At 37.3% G+C, this 22,114-nt stretch overlaps 1 protein-coding gene across 2 annotated transcripts in view; it reads left to right on the top strand.

Moving 5' to 3' along the window:
- The window catches only part of LOC138693081 (zinc finger protein 345-like), a 70,393-nt gene that overhangs the window by 34,801 nt on the left and 13,478 nt on the right, over positions 1-22,114 (top strand). For both annotated transcript variants that reach the window (XM_069816671.1, XM_069816672.1), the window contains exons 6-7: positions 5,272-5,360; positions 19,969-20,106. In XM_069816671.1, the coding sequence (XP_069672772.1) occupies positions 5,272-5,360; positions 19,969-20,106 (227 nt within the window). The remainder of the gene's footprint in view (positions 1-5,271; positions 5,361-19,968; positions 20,107-22,114) is intronic.

Raw genomic sequence — 22,114 nt, 5'->3', positions numbered from 1 at the left:
TTTTAGATGAAGGTTATTTATTTATTGGATTATTTTACGATGCTGTAACAACATCTAGGTTATTTAGCGTCTGAATGAAATGAAGGTGATAATGCCGGTGAAATGAGTCCGGGGTCCAGCACCTAAAGTTACCCAGCATTTGCTCATATTAGGTTGAGGGAAAACCCCGGAAAAAACCTCAACCAGGTAACTTGCCCCGACCGGGATTCGAACCCGGGCCACCTGGTTTCGCGGCCAGACGCGTTGACCGTTACTCCACAGGTGTGGACTAGATGAAGGTTACTTATGAGCTAGCCACTAGAGAAATTGCTGAAGTACCTTGAAAATGCCTAGGCTTTATAGTATGGAGTAGTGGAAATTGGATGTGATCGCTGGACGAGCTGTGTGGCTGTGACAAAAGTGTAGAAAATTGGTTTGCAGCGCCACATTGCCAGTGATAAAAGTGTGCAGTATTAATAACAATAAGAAATGCGCACGAGTGTGCAAGATTTGATTATTGTTATTCTTTGCTGTATTCGCTAATTGATTTGATTATTGGGTTATTTTACGACGCTGTATCAACATCTAGGTTATTTAGCGTCTGAATGATATGAAGGTGATAATGCTGGTGAAATGAGTCCGGAGTCCACCACCGAAAGTTACCCAGCATTTGCTCGTATTGGGTTGAGGTAAAACCCCGGAAAAAACCTCAACCAGGTAACTTGCCCCGACCGGGATTCGAACCCGGGCCACCTGGTTTCGCTGCCAGACGCGCTGACCGTTACTCCACAAGTGTGGACTTGATTTGATTATATTCTTGCAATTTATTATATGATATCTGTGCAGTGTGCAGTATTCGTATACAGTGGTGGGTGGATGGTCTACCTTGAATCATTTTTATTTTGTAGATCAGATATTTATTCTCAGTAAAGCAGTTACAGTTTCTCTGCTACAGTTGGGAGAGCAGTGACATTTTGACTACAAACATTAGTGCCATTGTTCAGGGAACATCGAAGTTACGCAAAAAGCTTATAGAAAAACAAATGACATTTACTCGTTTTTGGGAAAACATACAAATTTAAGCTTCTAACATGACTTCAGGAATATCTTCTGCGGAACTCTGGAGACAGAACTAAGGAAGAGACTAGTGAAGTGCTTTGTGTGGAGTGTAGCATTGTATGAAGCAGAAACAGGACATTACGACGAAGTGAAGAGAAGCAACTAGAAGTACTGTCGGTGGCTCAGTAGAAGACGAGCATGGAGAATGTTACCAATAGTGCAATACTTGTACTACTAGTAACAGGAAATAATGTTTCCGCGTACTAGTAGTACAAGTATTGCACATGTTGTCGTAACGTTATCTATTAACCACCTTTTTTCCTCACTCCTCGCCCGTTTTCTCCTGAGTCAGCGACTATATTTGAAATGTGGATATGGAGAAGGCTGGAGCGTGTGAAATGGACAGACAGAATAAGAAATGAAGCTGTGTTGGAAAGAATGGGTGAAGAAAGAATGATGCTGAAACTGATCAGAAAGAGGGAAAGAATTGGCTGGGTCACTGGTTGAGAAGAAACTGCCTTCTGAAGGATGCATTGAAAGGAATGGTGAACCGGGGAAGAGTTCGGAGCAGAAGAAGATATCAGATGGTAGACGACATTAAGATACATGGATCATATGAGGAGACTAAGAGGAAGGCAGAAAATATGAAAGACTGGAGAATGCTGGGTTTGCAGTGAAAGACCTGCCCTTGGGCAGAGCACTATAAATGAATGAATGACTGAAACATGACTTCTTTAAAATTCAGCTACATTTCGCCGGGATCTCGATTATCGCCGCTGCGTTTCCCGAAGCCTTAAATTCTGCTACAGTAAAGCACTCTGCCTGTTGCAAGCAAATAAAGGTGATTCTGATTTGTCGCGGCAGCCTTGATCTCCTTGCTTGCTGTACATTCTACTTAAACCATGTCAATAATGTCGTTCATGTTGCTGTGAAGTGCGGAACCCGAAGGATTGGAATTCACTTTCAATTTCATGTGTTTTTATTATAGTCACACAAGGTATGTAAGTTTTTACGAGTTTTAGTGTTCTGCATTATAATTATTCGATTATTATATATTATCCTAGATCATATCGTCGCCTGAATGCAAGAACTAGGTAACTTGATTTTTCATATTTTGTGTCATTGCCTATTTACTTATTTATTGCACTAAGGAAAATGTCTCGTTTTCTTGTACCTATTTGTTATATTGGAAAATAGATGTCGCTGGTATCGTTCGATCAGTTACCTAGTTCTTGCATTACATTTTGTGCGATTTTTGCTATGCTATAAAAGAGGTAACTAAAAAACACAAATTTCGATTTACCTAGTTCTTGCATTCACGTGACGATATAGTATATATAGTATATATGATCTAGGATATTATCTAAGTTACTTGATCTTTCCAGCTTCCATATTATATATATGCCGTACCATACTCATCACTCATCATACAGAACAGTATCGTCTGTACTAGCTAGGTAGGTACCGTACTTGATGAATGAGTCTTTTCTGTATATTCATCAACTGCCTTGGTACCCAACTGAAGTCCAGTAAACCCTCAAGGAGCACAATCCATTTATTTAAATATTCAGTTGGACTTTTACATAGTTTTAATTTTGCAATCTCGATGACGAACCCGGGGGTGGGGGGGGGTTGCCAAATTTGATGTGACAGCTGATGTTATGAATCAATCTTCACCTTTTGAAACTGGAAACTAAATAGGCCTAAGCTTTTACTTAAATGATTTAAAACAAAAATGACCTCGAAAACTGTAATTGTTTAACCCTCTACTCCGAACTGTAGAATGAAAAGTTGATGCTTGGTTGTGATGAAAGTACAGCTATAACTTACGTCTGAGAAAGGATTTTTCAAAGAATGATTTGATGATAAATGGGCATTTATTTTGAAATTCAAAATATGATTTCAGAGAAAGAAACATAATCAGAAGACTTTCGACTTAGTAAGGTAAGCCATCTTGTTTTGCTGTACTGATACCCCGAAACTTGTTTGTACCCCTAGTGTACAAATTCACAAAATTCTGTAAGGGTTTCAGTTCTAACAGTATATACATAGACATGAGAATATGTTCAAAAACCACTGTCTGCAATATAAATAGGAAGTATATAGCAGCCATCTGAATAGTAAGTTATTAAGAATCAGTTAATATGAGCAGAACATCCAACTGGAAATAAACTATGCGCAGAATTTTCTTTCAGTTTAGTGAAGATGATGTTGCCTTCCTTTCTAAATACACCCCCAAAATTGCAGTTTGTATTATCTGCACAAAAAGCGTTTGTTTTTTTTATTTTAAGTTGGCATTTTCCAAAGTCACTTAAAAATGTAGCAGTGATTTCTGATGTTTCTCCAGGTAAAGATTTCAGATCCAGCATCTTAAGTTGAATCTCCTCAGCAGGATTAAAGTACCTGGCAAGCAGTGGAAATATTTTTAGATCCTTATGATTCGATGCATCGATCATTATTGGAATAAAATTTGCTTTCTGTAACTCAGGTTATAGGCCTAGTTAGAAATGAGTTGCTGACGGAATAAGAGCCCATCCCAATCTCTGTTCAAAATGGCAGGTTTAAGTAAAGCCAATTAATCTAGGAACCTATAATTACACTTCAAGGTAGAAAGATTGATGTGTATTGTACACAATATCATGCCATGAAAGAGTGTATGACATATATATTTATAAATAGAAATTAAGTTAGTAATGTTATAGTTCCGAAAATTTACTGGAATTGCGATTGGCCCTTTTTGCATTCTGCCACTAATATAATAAATGGGGTAAAATTTTTAGCACAATTGCCTCGACTTGAAATGTTGGTTCAAAAATACATTGGATAAGTTTAGAGAAGTGCAGTCCATGAATCTGAAAGATTGGTTGTAAGTTACTGGACAGTATGATAAGTGAGTGCTCCTGCAGCAGCTGCTAATTTAATTACCTATCCACATCATCAAAGCTTTCAAAATTTTCTAGATAAACATTGCAATGGTGTCATCCCAGATGAGGCATACGACTCGTTAAAGAGAAAATTTTTATATAACATTCTTATTCAATTTGGTATTCCCACGAAAATAGTTCGATTAATTAAAATGTATCTCAGTGAAACTTACAGCAGAGTTCGTATAGGCCAGTTTCTGTCTGATGTTTTCCAATTCACTGTGGGCTAAAGCAAGGAGATGCACTATCACCTTTACTTTTTAATTTCGCTTTAAAATATGCCATTAAGAAAGTTCAGGATAACAGAGAAGGTTTAGAATAGAATGGGTTACATCAGCTGCTTGTCTATGTGGATGACGTGAATATGTTAGGAGAAATTCCACAAAATATTAGGGAAAACACGAGAATTTTAATTGAAGCAAATAAAGAGATTGGTTTGGAAGTAAATCCCGAAAAGACAAAATATATGATTATGTTTCGTGACTAGAACATAGTACGAAATGGAAATATAAAAATTGGAAATTTATCCTTTGAAGAGGTGGAAAAATTCAAATATCTTGGAGCAATAATAACAAATATAAATGACACTAGAGAGAAAATTAAACGCAGAATAAATATGGGAAATGTTTGTTATTATTCGATTGAGAAGCTTTTATCATCCAGTCTGCTCTCGAAAATGCTGAAAGTTAGAATTTATAAAACAGTTATATTACTGGTTTTGTATGTTTGTGAAATTGGGACTCTCACTTTGAGAGAGGAACAGAAGTTAAGGCTGATCGAAAATAAGGTTCTAGGAAAATATTTGGGGCTAAGAGGGATGAAGTTGCAGACGACTGGAGAAAGTTACACAACGCAGAACTGCACGCATTGTATTCTTCACGTAATATAATTAGGAACATTAAAATCCAGACTTAGAGATGGGCAGGGTATGTAGCACATATAGGTGAATCTAGACATGAATATGGAGTGTTAGTTGGAATACCTGAGGGGTAAGATCTTTGGGGAGACCAAGGTGTAGATGGGAGGATAATATAAAAATAGATTTGAGGGAGGTGGAATATGATGATAAGGACTGAATTAATCTTGCTGAGGATAGGGACCGATGGCGGGCTTATGTGAGGGCGGCAATGAACCTGTGGGTTCCTTAAAAGCCAAAAGTCAGTAAGTCATTCATCATAGATGAATCAATCTTGAGAAAAAGTATCTGGAGTACTATTTCAGCAAAATTTGTTATAACAATCTGAATAAGACTGTCCTAACATCTTACATCTTGCAGATGAATCTCAATCTCTAAAACTTCCTCTTTCAGTCATGATGGATGTGATAAAGACAGAATCCGACATCAACCCATGGGCTATACAGTCAAGTGAGACAGAAGAGAAAAAGCCCTTATCAGAGGTAAACTAAAAGGGACTGTTACCAGAAATTGTAACACAATAGCTATATATCTCTCAGTTTGTAGTTAGCACACTTAGGGCCTGTACTACGATTCTCGGATAAAGTTCTAGTTTAAACTTACCCGGCAGATGGCATATTTATCCGGAAGTTGGGTTGTAATTGCGTACTACGACTTTTGGTTATGTGCAATCTGGAGGCTAAACTTCCAGATTAGCAATCCGGAAGACAGAGTGGCAGATAGGCGTTATCCGGAGGTTGGAACTCGGTGTTGAAATCAAGATGGCTGCACGACGTACAGCTGGTGATTTGAAGGATCAATTTAATTTTGATACTGATTCTGATGATAAGTTCTGGAGCAGATGCTTCGTTATATCAGAACAGCAAAACGAATTAGGCTGCATCCAACAAATACGCAATAAATTTCACTACATTTTCAGTAACTTCATTGCCAACGTAATAAAAATGTTACTATATCTTCCAGATAACAATCCTGCAGTTAAAGTCCGCTGGTAGTACAGAACAAAATATTTAACCTCCAGATTGCTAAACTGGAGTATACGAATCTGGAGCTTTAACAGGCGATCGTAGTACAGGCCCTTAAGTATACTAACAGATTTGAAGCTTAAGGCCTGGGGCCTGTTTCACAATGTTTACAATCTTTGTAAATTGTAAACTTTGCTTGTAAATTGTAAACTTCTGTTTCACAATCTTCGTTTGTAATGTTGAACTTTACAAAGGAAATCAAATCTTTACAAATTAAATTTTGCTCACTTTACAAGTGTTCTGTTTCACAATGAAGAGTAATTTTACAAACGTGTAAATTTTACTTTTAAAATTAGCACATTTTCTACAATACCTCGGAGATGTGTAAAGTTTGATATTGCAACAAATTATGAATAAATACAATAAAGAAAAACTTATTAAATTAATTTTTGAGTACCGTAACTGGATAATATTAAGAATTAAACTAAAGCAGTTTTGATGTTATTGAGGAGTTCTAATGACTCAGACGAATATATTGAATTTAGGCCTAATCAAACGAAGACGTGTACGTAAAATTCTCCGCGAAAGAATTAATAACACGTTCGTATCATTGTATAAATTTAATGAAAGGTTTCGAATGATTCCCGCGCTATACTTTAGAATACCGCGTAAGTATTTATATACGAAGACTTGTATTTAATAAATACAAAAGAGAAAAGTGATGCCCTAACCTCAAAGCGATAACTGTACTGTTTTGTATTGGATGCATACTAGCTGTCATTTCCGTGGGTTAGCAAATAAGCACGGAATTTATAATATATCAGTGTGCAAAAGTGCCCATAGGGTAGTTGATGTTGTTAAAAGAGTTAAATTCGGGGCAGGTTTTTGGTCACCAAAATGTTATTTACTATAGCACAGAATTTTTATGCTGCTGATGGGATCACTAATGTTTGTGAGGTTAGGGATGCAACATTAATAAATACTGATGGATCAACACAAAAAATTAACCTGATTTTGTGTTTAGACATTGTAATTATTTTATCAATTGCATATTTGTACGTGGACCAAATCTGTTATTTACTTATTTGACTGAATTTTGTGCTAACTTTGGTCATTTAAGTAATAGACGTATTGGTATACTCGACCAATCACATCGCATGAAATTCCATTGTCGCCAATTTAAATACTTTTAATTTTTTTAAACAATACTTTATATTTTCTGTTAGTGAAATATGAATTAGCAAGCTTAGAATAATCTATTTTAGTACAAAATATAAATATATGTATCGATAGTAGTAAAAATACAGCGACTTTAGCTCTTCTCCTTAGCGATTTTTGTAAACTGTTGTTGACGATGTTGTGTAACCAATAATGCGTATTTGTAAATTTCTTTAGCTGATTTTGTAAAGTTCGTCAGACTTTACAAACTAATAAAATAACATTGTGAAACACAATTTACAAGCATTTGTAATCTTTTACTTGTTATTTGTAAATTGTTAATTTATAATTTGTAAGGATTATGAAACGGGCCCCTACAGTCACATGTTACATGAATACATTAGCCTACACGTAATATTTTAAGAGTTGTTCAGATTTACTATTTTAAACTGTACTTCAAAATCGTTTCCTGTAACCCATGCTAATTGGTAAGCTATTCTATATTTTAATTAAAGCACAGGGTTATCCGTTTGGGAAGACATAAAAGAAGAACGCTGTAACATGAGAATTGTTGCAATTTATTTTCCAGTAATCTGCCAGCTAAAATAAATCATTATTATTATTATTATTATTATTATTATTATTATTATTATTATTATTATTATTATTATTATTATTATTATTATTATTATTATTATAGTGTGACCAAGAGGCAGAGGAATGCCGAGCTAAACATACGGTGCCTGCTTATCACTCACAGAGCAGTACATTCCCTTTTATACACAACAAAGTATTAGATTAGCGTCACACAGTGAAGCAATGCCTGCAAACAAGTCTCGCCTCCATGTTTCGTGGAATATGATATAATGTGATTAACATAAGAAGAATGCCTTAACTCTTGCCATTTGTAAGGCAATGAAATGAAAGGCAGCCTTGGGAAAAGTAAATAAACAAACAATATGCAAATTCCGACCGAAAGTAAAGAAGCAGAGAAGAAATACCACTTTAAATATTATGTGAGTGTAACATTCCACATGAGTGGTTGGAGGGCGGCTCACTGGGCTGAACCCTCCCCCCCCCCCGCATATTTTTCAAGAAATATTTTGTAATTATATTAGAGTTAAACCATGAAGATACTCGTATAATTGCGAAAAAAAATATTGTTTTACTGTTTCCATTAATATTGAACAATATTTAGAATAACAAATCCTTTGTATTTCTTCTGGCAGGATGTTTTAAATTGACTGCCAGTTTGCAAAGAAATGATGAAGCAACATTTCTAAACACAGTAACTGGATTTGTTTAGGCCTGGCATCTATTCATTCACTTTGCAATGATACAGAATGGACTTTATACCACTAACAACTTCTGCCGAGTCTAAATTAAGTTTAAATTTTATAGTATTAAACAATATTTATTATCCAAATTTAAGTTTAAATTTTATTGTATTAAACAATATTTATTATCCAAATTTAAGTTTAAATTTTATTGTATTAAACAATAATATTATTATTCAAAATTAAGTTTTAAGTTTCATATATTAAATTATAATCATTGTCCTCTTTTAAATATGTTGCATGTAAGTTATAAAATTTGCCTAGTGATGTGCCCAAAGTTTGGCCCCTGTCTTTAGTTCCTGGCTACACTACTGCTCCACACAACATTTATTTCTATTAATAATTGTATGGTTTATTTAAATTATACAAAATAGTAACTACTAATGCATATAAATGTTACAATGTCATACATAAACTAGACCTACAATTTTTATTATAGCACATTCATTACATGTAAGTTGTACTATTTCTGCTCAAAATTTATTCGTAGATTTCAGTTAATAATAAGTTTACTAATGTAAAATAAATAGGCGCAGTGGAGCCTCAAATAATTATAATTCATAAGTCAATAAATAAAACAAAAACAATCGAGTGAGGTGACTCAGACTGGATTTCGGGAGGTCCCCGGTTCGATGTCCAGTGCCGAGCATTGTGGTCGTGGCTTTTTCCCTGGTTTTCCTCGACTGAATATAACCAATTTTCATTTAAATAATGCGAATGCCGGATTGGATGCCTATTATCACGAAACAATAGATATACATAGTAACACAGTTCATTTGCAACAGTAACTACAGATAGTCGAGGCATGACCCAAAGCTAAAGCAACTATAAATAAGTAGCCTACACATAAAAAAACAAAAACACTAAGCTTGAAAATGTATTTGCGCTCTAATGTAATTTGTCACTGCAGAGTATTACATGTACACGGTATTTTACGAGCACTCTTGTATGCAAATCTGTCTTTACAAAACGTGAATACGTTGTTCAACTCTATATTGAGGTATCTGTATGGATAACACTAGATAGACATAGAGTACGTTGCCCCCACAAACCACTGACTGATTAATGCGAAAGTATTGTCGATGTTACTGGGGTCCATATTGTGTGACTCATCCATCTGTATTAAAAGTGCATGGTCTAATATTTACTTGTTTGGAGTAACACATTCGGGGTGTGCTACAGTTTACATATGATCAGCATAGTACAATGCCTGCGATATAATACAAACAAACTGATCATAATGATCATTGTAATGGTTGTGAGCTTCATCTGACACTTGGAGCACAGTAGACCTCAATGTGCCACCATTGCATACATATCACAGTCCACACCTGTGGAGTAACGGTCAGCGCGTCTGACCGCAAAACCAGTTGGCCCGGGTTCGAATCCCGGCCGGGGCAAGTTATCTGGTTGAGGTTTTTTCCGGGGTTTTCCCTCAATCCAATATGAGCAAATGCTGGGTAACTTTCGGTGCTGGACCTCGGACTCATTTCACCAGCATTATCACCTTCATTTCATTCAGACGCTAAATAACCTAGATGTTGATACAGCGTCGTAAAATAACCCAATAAAATAAAAAAAATGCATATCAGAATTGAAGACTTTAAATAAAAAAAGCTCCAAGTGCCATAATCATGAATTTGAGGAAAATGAGTTTTAAGTATACTGGGTAATTAATGGTCATAATTTCAGTATTAATGCGTTTTAATTGAAAGATAAGCATAGTATGGAGGTAGTGTCTAAAGGAACTTACAAACGTAATATTGTAATAGTATGAGAAACGTACTGAAAGTGGAAATTTAATGAAAGGCTCTAAGTTCCATAGTTCAGAATCAGCAAAAAGATAGTGAAGAGGACAAACGAATGAAACAAAAATGGTTTCTTGTTCATAAAGTAAAAGTTTATTATGTAATACTTCTGTAAAAATGTTTGTGGTCATAATTTGTCAGGTACTGTATCATTTCAGTCACATTCTTCTTCTTTTCGGTTAATACCCGGAATTTCTTCTCAGTTAACGAAAATATTTCAGAAAATGTTCCTCTGCAAACTTGCACTAAGTCACCTTGCCCATCTGGGACAGTGTAATGAATAGTTGCTTGTCTCCTGGTCTGTGAACGGTCATCGTAGGTACCAGGACGTCTTCTTGTAACATGTGATACTTGCATCAGCCCCATCAAGTAACTCCTTCGCTTTTCAATATCTTCCAGGTCATAAAAATCTTCAAACAGCCCGACCTTGTGTTCATAACTGAGGTTCTTGCATTTACACTTGCATGCACACCGACTCTGAAAGCAAGATGGAGAATCCTGTGCACTATATCCCATTAGGTCTACCAGTTTTTTCTGTTGTCACAACCGACATAATTTAGTTAGACCTTATTGTTGCTTTCATGCAAAAAGAACAAGAATAAACAGTCTGTCCAGGTATGGTGTAGGTTAGCGATCAGTAATGAGACTAGCCTCCTGTGCTGGACTAGCTTTTGCAGGAACATGTTTATTATTTGAACTTACGTATTCATTTCCTCCATTTTTCAGCCTTTTTTTCATTGCAGCGCAGTACCTTCTCCTTTAATTCGTCGTTTCGTTCCACTCAAACTGTTACAAACATCTGCCGCCTCCGCCATTTAATCTAAGTATGAGGAGGAAGCGTGCGCAACATTGAGCCTTTCATATGTTAACAGCAGTGGCAGTTAAGCCGCATGTTATCTGTCGATTGCATTTGGTACTACATTTTCATTCGTGGCAGTTCGAGACTTTTATACATTATAGGGCTTGGCATATAGATCCCATTTTGCACACAATTTCAAAATTCCTTATTATGGCACTTAGAGCCTTTTTTATTTCAAGTCTTCAATTCATATAGTAAAGGCTTATTTCTATCATGTGAGATGTTACATCTCAACATTAATTTTTTAAAAGCTGGCACAAGCTTTGTTTTGAGATCGTCATCCCTGGGCAACTGTGGACACAGATCTTTCTTCACAGTACCCGAATCAGAGAGATGCTATCTGTAGAGAATTTGGACGTCTTGTAATTGGCCACCACAAGTTCACCATTTTGATGTTGAATGTTATTCACGAGTTCCTGCTGAAGCACCGTCTTATGTCACTTTCCTGTTGCAGTTGTAGTATGAAATAGAAATGTGATCTACCTGAACATGTTGCATTTAGTAGAGATAAATTTTGAGATAAACTTGACAAGTTGTGTATGACAGTTGTCTGAGACTGCTCTTGCGCTTGCTGTCACACCAGCGCTAACAGTAACTTCGGTTTCGAGAAGACGCCTATGGCCACCTCTGTTTAACTTGTTAACAGATTCACTTCCTTCAGGGTTGTGATATCATAACGTATTAACGTGCTTGTGTCGACTCTAGAGTCTTCTGTGCTCGCTGGTACTGAATGAAATAAACCAACGTTGTAACTTTTGTATTAAAACATAAATAGAAAAGTATACATGGCAATGGAGACAAACAGAAGGATGCAGTTTACCATAGGACAGGAGGTAGAAATCATTAATGTATTGAAATTGGAATAGAACAGTCCTATGTAGCATAAAACCAACTATGGTCAAGGACAAAGAAGATATCCTTCAAATGTACGAATGTTCTGCAATTTGTCTCAGCATGAAAATTCGTCTAAATTATTTTCAGAACGTGAGAGCATCAGTGGACACTTGATTTAAAGATATTAGTTCCACAGGTATTACAGTTTCTGGCCCGATGGTTCAAGCGAAGGCTAGAGAATTTATGACATTGTTGAATATCAAAGACTTTCAAGCAAGCACTGGTTGGGTATTTCGTTTCCGCGAGATGTATGGCATTTCTTGGAAAACCATTGGTGGGAAGGTAGAGATACTGATGCTGGTAGAGAAGTATCTGAAAGATCTCGTTGAAAATTACAACCCGGAAAATATTTTTAACATGGACAAAACTACATTTTTATCAGATGTTACTGGATAAAACCATGAACCATGGCCTACAAGGGAGAGAGTGGAAAACAATAAAAGAAAAGTCTAACAGCATTATTTTGCTGGTACACAAAAATTGAAACCAATGATTGCAGGGTATTAAACAAAACCAAGTTGCTTTGAAGATCTCGTACCTACCTATACTTGTGAAATATGCAGCCAATAACCGAGCATGGATGACAAAAAACTGTTTGGAGATTGGCTTGTTGAATTGGACAAAGACATGCGCAAACAGAAAAAGAAAATTCTGTTGCTGGTAGATAACTGCTCTGCACATAAGGTAGAAAATGCCAAGCTTGATTATCTCTCTGTTAATTGTATATCCGTGTTACAGCCACTAGACCAGAGAATTATCCAGAATTCTAAAATGTATTTCCGCAGACGCCTGGTGCAACAAATTCTGATAAACACCACAATTAACCCTAGCAATACATGCAGTACCAATAGGGAGTATTACGTGGTACAGTCATTAAGTTCTAAGACATGACACCTGGAGGGTAGGCTCCCACAAGAATCTGGATGTATCACAAGATGCCGCATAACACGGCGTACATTTAAACAGAACCACATCCTCCCTCAAAATAGTCTCCGTTGGCCGTTATGCACGTTTGCCAACGTTGGTATAGCTGCTGGAAGCACCGTTGAAAGATGTTGGCAGGAAGGTCCCGTATGGCTTCTCTCGTGGCAGTCATGACCTCTTCGGAAGAATGAAATCTACGCCCACGTAGGGTTGCTTTCATGCGAGGAAAGAGAAAAAAATTGCATGGTGCGAGATCAGGTGAGTATGGAGGGTGTGGAAGAACTGTCACCTGTTGTCGTGCAAGTTCCTCTTGGACAAGGACAGAGTGATGTGCAGGGGCGTTGTCATGTAGCAACAGCCAATTCTTTGTATGTCATAGCTCAGGTCGCTTACGGCGAATTGAATCTCGTAAACGGCCAAGGATCTCTTTGTAGCGGGTTTTGTTCACAGTTGCACCTTCTGGGATGAATTCCATGTGAACAATTCCATTTGAATCAAAAAACAGTTCAAGCATCACCTTGCCTTTTGACCTGTCTTGTCGCGGTTTTTTCTGTCGTGGTGATAACGGCGTTTTCCAGGTGGCGGATTGTCGTTTCAGTTGCGGATCGTAAAGGAAACACCAAGTTTCGTCTCCAGTTATTATCCAGTTGAGAAACGTCGGATCATCGTCAGCACTACTGATGATGTCACCACAAATCGTCATGCGATCATCACGTTGATCTTGCGACAGGATTCATGGCACACTGTGCTGGGTAACACGAGACATGTTCAGGTCATCAGACAGAATGTTGTAGCAAGTACCATGGCTGACCCCTACTGTTGCTGCGATATCGTCTACCGATTGGGAGCGGTTAGCACACACCAACGTTGCAACTTCTTGGATCTTGTGTTCAGTTCAAATTGTTTGTGGCCGACCAGTACGCACATCATCTTCCAAACTGTCTCTTCCTTGCAAAAAACGTCGGTGCCACCTAAACACAACACTGCGACTCACTGCGTCCTCACCGTAAACTTGCTGCATCATTTGAAACGTTTCGGCAGCAGTTTTGCCTAATTTCTGGCAGAACTTGATGTTTGCCCGTTGCTCAAACTGTGACATCTCGGGTTCCGACGTGCGCATTCAAATCACCGTCACAACAAAGACCATAGTTCTGCTTACAGTGCATGCACTCAACTGTCTCTTGTTGGGTCGAGAGACTAACTGGCAAGGTATCATACTATGGCGCCACCTATGCGCTGTAATGCACCACAACGCCACTATGCACTCAGTATTAGAACTTAATGACTGTACCACGTACGTGGCCACTATAAAAATGTTTAATTTTGAACATTTTTAATCAAAAAATAGTATGTACTATAATAAATGAGAAAAATTGAAATGTCATTGTATATTTTCGAACAATTCAATATAGAGCGGATATTTTTTGTCCACTGTTACAAATTTTCATTTTTTAGTAACACTGTCAGTGAAAACGATAAAACAATAACACAGTAAGATAGAAGGATTCCTAACTGACGGTAAATAATATTTTAATAATTTTAATGTATCAATTACATATTTAAATATAAATTTCGGTGGAAGTGGGCACAAAATACCCCCCCCCCACCCTCCCGTTGGTATTGCTAGAGTTAATATCCTATAGGAAATCCACATGAAAGCTGGTGGTTGGTGGAATGTGAAGGAGACAGTAAATTGTTGGAGGATATCTGGCATTCGGATTTTCAAAATAGTGCAGCATTTGAAGCAGAAGTTCATGAAGAAACTTGCAAAGTGTGAGAAGAAGTTGCAGTAGAGTTACATTCCTCACTTTTGAGGATGCTGAAACAGAAGTAACTCAGCACTTAACAGAGAACTGCTGTCAACAACAGCCGCACGAGAGACCAATGATTTTGAGAAAGAGGAAGAAGACATCGTATTCTGTAGAAGAAATGAAGTATTTGGAGAAACTGAAAGGTTATCTGGAAAAAAACTGAAGCTGTTCCAGAGAATATTCTCAGGTCTCCGAGTGAACTTGAACAATTTGTAGAAGTAAAATTATAGAGGAAAACGAAGCAAACTACAGTTAAGGAATTCTTCAAATCTTGTTAATTATACTGTCTAGCTTGTGTATAGGCTATTTTATATTGTAGGTGTTACCGTTTTTGTATAATTTCGTTGTTATGGTTTTAAAATTAAACGTTATGTACAAGGTGCGGCAGAGGAATCGGACGATTTTGAAAAGGAAATAACTGAGTAGTTATGTTTATTAGAACAAGTCTATCACTGCCTAAAAGCTGGCTATGTATGCCATTTTGTTGACATACATTTACACTGGTGGCCATAATTCTGGAAACTTTTTGTTTTTGTACTGAATTATTATAACGTCTGCATTTATTCACAGATTTATACAATTTAAAATATTGCTAATGACTGATTCGTCAATTATGGAATTATAATAAAGGTATTATATTATGTATTACATTATATTCTTAATATTTTAACAATAAATAGTCATTATGTGGGAAATTATGTTCTTATCGTTTGAGATGAAAATATTAATTTCAGATTTCATTGTAATTTCCCATTATTTACTAAAATTGGTCCACTGTTGTTTTTAAGGTTACTTTTGATCATTGGGAGCATTGTTGAGCATTGTTAGCATAAAATATCGGCATTATTAGTGTTTTTCTATCATTAGTCTGACAAGATTTCGTTCGATTAATACGTGGTTGCTTTACCACAAACTTTATTCGTAATTTTATCACAATGGCTCCATGAAAGAATTGGACACCTTCTAAACGAAGTAGGGCAGTCACAATTCGAGAAGAAGGCTACACATTCAAGGAAATTGCAAGGAAGCTTGGTAATGGTGCTACAGTGTCTGGCGTCCAGAAGAAATGGCAGAGGTTCAAATCCACAAAATCGTGTAAAACAGCACCTGGGGTGGTAGAAAACCTAAAGTAAGTCCGTGAGATGTGAGGCAGATTTGTCGATTAGCATTGAAAGATCGAAGGAAATATTCTAAAGAGATACAGGAAGTTCTACTCAGCAGTGGACGTAATATTTCTGCGAGAACTCTTCGAAGGAAGTTATTTCACAATGAACTGAAAGCAAGAGCACTCAGAAAAAATCCATTTCTCAACAGAAGACAATCAGAAAATCGTGTAAATTGGTGCAAAAATCATCAATAATGGACCAGTGATGACTGCACGGAAGTGATATGAAGGGATGAAACAAGAATTTTTATATTTGGAAGTGTCGGAATCAAATACGTACATCGAAGAAATGGAGAAGCTTTGAATCCTGAGTGCCTCATTGCAACCATGAAACATCCTGTTGCTTTCATGATCTGGGGATGCATGTCCAGGAATGGAGAAGGAAGACTTCAGATTTTTTAAGGGAACTTGAACGCGGAAAAATACAAAAAAAAAATATTCTGGAAGTGAAATTGATACTATCCATTGCCAACTTACACCCAAATTGTGATGACTTTGTATTTCAACAGGATGCTGCTCCATGCCACACTGCCAAGAGTGTTTTGCAATGGTTTCAACAGAAAACCATCACGGTGTTAAAGTGGCCTGGAAATAGTCCTGACCTTAATCCATTTGAAAACTTGTGGTCAAGGTTAAAACATTTTGTGTCTAAAAAAGAAATTCCAGCAGCAAAACTCAATTCATTAATGCCATTATCCACGGCTGGTTTCGGATCATCAGCAAGGAAGAACTGCAACGTCTAGTGGACTCAATGCCCCGCAGAATTGATGCTGTCATTAAAAATAAAGGTTATCCCACAAAGTATTAACTGTTTACAGAGTGAACGAAAAAATAACACGAGAGTGTTTCTTAGTGTTAATGTGTAAATAAATGTTTTCCCATACACAGAATGATAATGTATTTTCTATAAAAATAGAATAGACAATGTTTGTTTGATGCTTTTAGTCACGAGTAACATTTTAAATTGTATTAATGTGTGAATAAAAACAGATGTTATGACAATTCAATACAAACACAAAAAGTTTCCAGAATTATGGCCACCAGTGTAGATAGTCTTGAAAATTACGTTCTTCAAATGGTGTCCGTCTCTCTCTATGCACTCTTCAAATCTTTCCCTGAAGTTGCGTGTCGCTCCTTCCAACACTTCACCATCAATGTTGGCATTTCTTGGGCAATGGTAATCTTCAGGTCATCAGTTGTTTGGGGCCTGTTTACGTACACTTTGGACTTTGGTAACCCCACAGAAAGTAGTCGCATATGGTAAGGTCAGGCGAACGAGGAGGCCAAGGAATGTCGCCACGCAGAGAAATGATGTGCCCTGAAAACATGTGGCGCAGAACTGTCATTAAATTTTCTGCCGGATGAGCCGTGGCACCATCTTGCTGAAACCATACAATTTGTCTATCAGTCCCACGTAGACGCCTACGCAGTTCTGGTTGAAGAAATGTCCTCAGCATTTCGACGTAGCGTTCACTATTCACCGTCACAGTGTTCTCGTTCTCCTAAAAAAACACGGACCTATGACGCAGTATCTAGACACAGCACACCAAACTGTAACCTTTGCACAGTGAAGCAGACGCTCGTGTAGTTCGTTAGGATTTTCGGAGGCCAGTATCTAAAGTTCTGCTTATTAACATAACCATTTAAATGGAAATGTGCCTCGTCACTCATGAACATAGCTTCGTCAGTTAAAATATTTTCACCATTCTCTCGGCGAATGTCCTGCGTTGCACATAGTCTCCTCATTCACTTGCTGAACAGTCATAAGTTTATATGGATGAAACTTAAGATCTGAATGCAATATTCGGCGCACAAAACGCTCTGAAAGTCGCAGTGCTGTGGCCAGCTGTCTAGCTGATCGATGTGGACTCCTCATAACAGCCACTCTTACTCACTCAATGTTATCTGGCGTTCGTACACTTCGAACATGTCCTGGTGGTTTCTTGCAAGGTGATGCTGATAGTCGAAAGTTTTGTACTCATCTCAGTATGGTATTGCGAACAGGAACGGCATCGTGGTGGCCAACATGAAATTGGCGTGCTGGGTTTTCACAACTGAATCACCATTCTTGAAAAATGTCTCGATAATGAAAGCACGATGCTCCAAACCCCATACTTCCGTGATTACACAAAATGACATAAAAAATGCTAACAAACGAAAGTCGATATCCATAACCCGTCATGTTGCTCAGTAAATGATCTTTTGGAACTGTCCGATTCGTTTGTCGCACCTTATATTTTATTTTCGTAGTTTTGTACAGGCATAGTGGATTTCTTGAGTGTGTTCATTGTTACATGGGCTGTAAACACTTCTGAAATAAATGAATGGTGAGATATGTTATGGAATAACTTTGCATTATCTACTGCAGACCGCGAAACCAGGTGATCCGAGTTCGAATCCTGTTTGGGGCAAGTTTCCTGGTTGAGGTTTTTTCCGGGGTTTTCCCTCAATCCAATACAAGCAAATGCTGGGTAACTTTTGCTGCTGGATCCCGGACTCATTTCACTGGCATTATCACCTACATTTCATTCAGATGCTGATGCATCGTCGTAAAATATCCCAATAAAAAAATCTACTGTAGAATCAAGACAATTTTATTTGGATAAAACTTCCGTTTTTCATTAGAATGTGCTTTTCAAAATAACGTATAAATAACATTATTTTCTGATTGCGTTATACTGAGATTTCACTGTTCAAATGTAAACATGTATTTTCAATTAACTGAATGGCAATAATATAGTATTGTGACTTTTTATTCAAAACAATAATGTTACTTTTATTGACAAAAATAATGGCTTTCTATTTCTCATTTTAAACACTCTCGCCAACAATGGGTATTCCACTCCACACAGCAACACAGTATTCGCTATTGCACCCCACAGACGACAATGACAATTCACTTGGATTATTGAGAACAACAATGTACTGCTAATCTCAACTAATGTTCACAAAGCACTATTTACAACACAAAACTGTCAGTTCACAGTTTGTTTGCCTTGGTTAGTTCTTCTAGTTCATTCACTCAAGTTCACAGTATATCGAACCCAAGACTTCCAGAGACAGTCCACTGAACTTCGAACTCAAGACTTTCAGATAAAGTTCACTGCACGCCGAACCCAAGACTTCCGGATACGCCGCACTCGCCTTTTGCTGCCCCAGTTGCAGTCCTCCTCACGTCGAACTCCTGTCTCGAAGGCTGGCTTCCTTGTTCGCTCACGGCTGCTTCACAAACTGACTCGCTGTTCTAAACTGAACTGGCTCTCTTCGAAGGCTGCTCGCTTTTATTTGTTAAACCACACTTAGCGAACCTTCGATTTTCTGACGCTTCGTTGCAACAATCTGTCCCAAGAAGTTTCTCCACTCTCAGCCGCAGTTGGCCTCCTTCCCCTCTCGGAATACAGACGTTCCCTGACGTCTGTCCCCTCCAATCCAGCCGGCCGCAGTCTTCTTTCCCTTCGCCGCACTGTGCCTTCTAACCATCCACAATCACAGGATTCAATATCCAGCAACTTTTTCAAAGACTGATTGATTTAAAGAATATTCGTTTGGTGTTCTAAGTACTAGTGTATATTTTCACTGTCCGTCATTCTTGAATTTTGACAATTCTCTTATTGTAACAGGAGAAGATTACAAGTGCAGAGACACTTTGGATTGTTGTTTAAGACTGTTTGGTATGTCGGCACTGAATATGTTTCCACTGGGTTTTGTAGAAACGATATCTACATTCCATATTGGCGAGGATAATGAAGAGTTGAAGACAGATCAGAGCGCATATGTGCAATGCATGCATGTTGTGATGACGTGATAATATTTCTCGCATGTTTGGATTTTTTCTGTTGGAATGTACTTTATAAATTTACTTTTGGGATAGTGCTGAGTGCCAACATAAAATATCCCAATTGACTAACCAAACATTACAGTTTCTGTATAGAAGATATTTTAATTTGTGAATTGGATTCCATTACAGATATGACTCTTTTATTCACTCTCGCAAATGAAGCATTACCTTTTCTTTGACTTATGTTGCTTTTAAATTCTATGTTTCAATTGTCCTTCAATTATTTCCATAATGTCTATCGTGAGCTTCAAGTAGACCCAGAGTGGAGCCTGTACCACTTGTGATCACATTGTAATATATTACTCATTCATAATGTCTCTGTGTTCTGCAGGAAGGGAATTTATTGGATCTTCACGTGACTGGGATAAAGGAGGAATGCATGGACGACACCTGCGATCTCACGTCAGAGATAAAATTTGAAGAAATTACGATGCCAAATCATTTTCCCTTTGTGAAGTGTGAAGTCGAGGTGAGTGGGGCTCTTCAACTTGTACGCCTATTCTGTTCGTAACATACCCTACTCCCTCTGTAAAACTATCTGCATGCTATTTATTGCTTATTTCTTTGTTCCAGAATAGCCTAAATTTAAAGTGTGATATGATCCTTTACTTTAAATTTTTAATAAAATTCTTTCAGTGATAATACAGTTATTTTTGGCAAGATACAAGATCTTGCTAAGTTGAGTGAGGCGCCTAATATTACCATCTTCAACATGTCTTAATGATTGCTGCTATCTAGATGCAGTTTCCACAAAATCAAAGACTAGATTTAGGCTCACACATTTAGCATACATAACGTTTGTGAGAATTATAAGAAGATGTGTTTTCATCGCGATAGTTACTGTTATTGCAAGTTATCTTGAACTTTCTGAGCGGGGACAGAGGGGCAGAGGGAAGGAAGCGCATAACGTGGGTGGAGCCAACTGAGTTGTTTGCGCATGCTCCGCATCATAATCTCTTGTCGAGAAACATAGAACTATTTCCTTCACTGCGTACCAGTAGTGTTAACATGGAGCAGCAACCACAGGGTAGTAATTATGGTGAAATCACACCACCGCGGAGAAAAAGTAACGCTGTTATCCACAGTGGAGAAAGAGAAATTATCACAGATATAATTAGGTGTTGCGAGGAAGAAAAATTAAACAGATGTTTGCTGGAACCTCTTGATAAGGAATATGAGAGAGCGACTAAATACTATGGCAAAAGTATTAGTTCCGTGAAGAGAATTAAAAATAATATTGAATTACAACCGATTGAACCTCACACTACTCTGGGAAAGAATAAGTATGTAATGTTTAGAAATTATTGCTATAATAGTTATGAACAATAGTGTGTGTACTGTGAGCGACATAATGAATTACTGTTGTAAGTTATTATTTTGTTATAGTTCTGCAAAACATATTACTTCATTCCAGAATTAGACTTGTGTAAAGTTGAAGTGGACGACTTCGATCAACATGTCATTCGGGATACAATCGAAGAATTCTATCTTGTTCAGAAAGTAGTACCTACGATTAAGAAGATAATTCAGAATGGATGATGCCATTGACGAAATAATAATTAATTTTGGACCAAGCGTTGAAGACTATGACGATGATGGCAGTAATGATAGGGATATGGATTGTGTGTAATTGTAAATTAATGTGAATGCAAATAATAAGCCTGTAAAATATTGTTATGAGAATATGTACATATCAGCTCTAGGTGTAAGTCATGTAGGCCTATATAATGTATAGAAATAGCTGTAGTAACTCCGCCATTGCCGGTCCCCAGCCCAGATGAGAGAGGAGGAGTGTACACACGATTATATTTAAATACTTACTCATTACAGGTTAATTAAAATCTGCTACGAAAACATGTTCTCCTCTCAAAACCGGAGTGTCGTGAGATGATGATGTCTGTATTGAACCAAGTTCTTTTACAGTAGAGAGCCGTAAGGTAAAAGAACCAACGTTTTCTGAAAAGAGTCACGTTACCTGAGGGAGGGGCATCCTTGCCGTGCCGTTATGTTGATGAGTACATGCCATACCGAGCAGTTCCAAAGACAGACTTAGGAGATGTAAGGTTCAAGATAACTTGCAATAACAATATTTATGAGAAAAGTGGCATTTTATTTCGTCAGTATTAGGAATATAAACATTGCTCCGATAGGAAAAGGAAAGTATCTGTGAAAAAACACTTTCCTGCGATTCTCACAAACTTTGTGTACACTAAATATGGGAGTCTCTGTCTAGCCTTTAACGTTGTGGAAGCAACACATAAGTAGAAAGTCTCGTCTGGGAGATATTCGACGTGGTGATATTAGGAACATCACTCTGGGTTTAGTAGAAAAAGTTGTAGGCTACCTAAAACATAGTTTCTATTTTTATTTTAAGATTTTGACACTTCTGCGAAGTCGCATTAAGTTGTTTTCACTGTTATCTTTGTGTACTGCAGCAAACTATCACCTTTCCTTGTCATGTATATCTTTTTATGTTT

The sequence above is a fragment of the Periplaneta americana genome, chromosome 17 (genome assembly GCF_040183065.1).
Source record: "Periplaneta americana isolate PAMFEO1 chromosome 17, P.americana_PAMFEO1_priV1, whole genome shotgun sequence".
Classification (NCBI taxonomy): Eukaryota; Metazoa; Arthropoda; class Insecta; order Blattodea; family Blattidae; genus Periplaneta; species Periplaneta americana.
The sequence above is the reverse complement of the archived record's forward strand: the minus strand, read 5'-3'. Positions and strand labels throughout refer to the sequence as shown.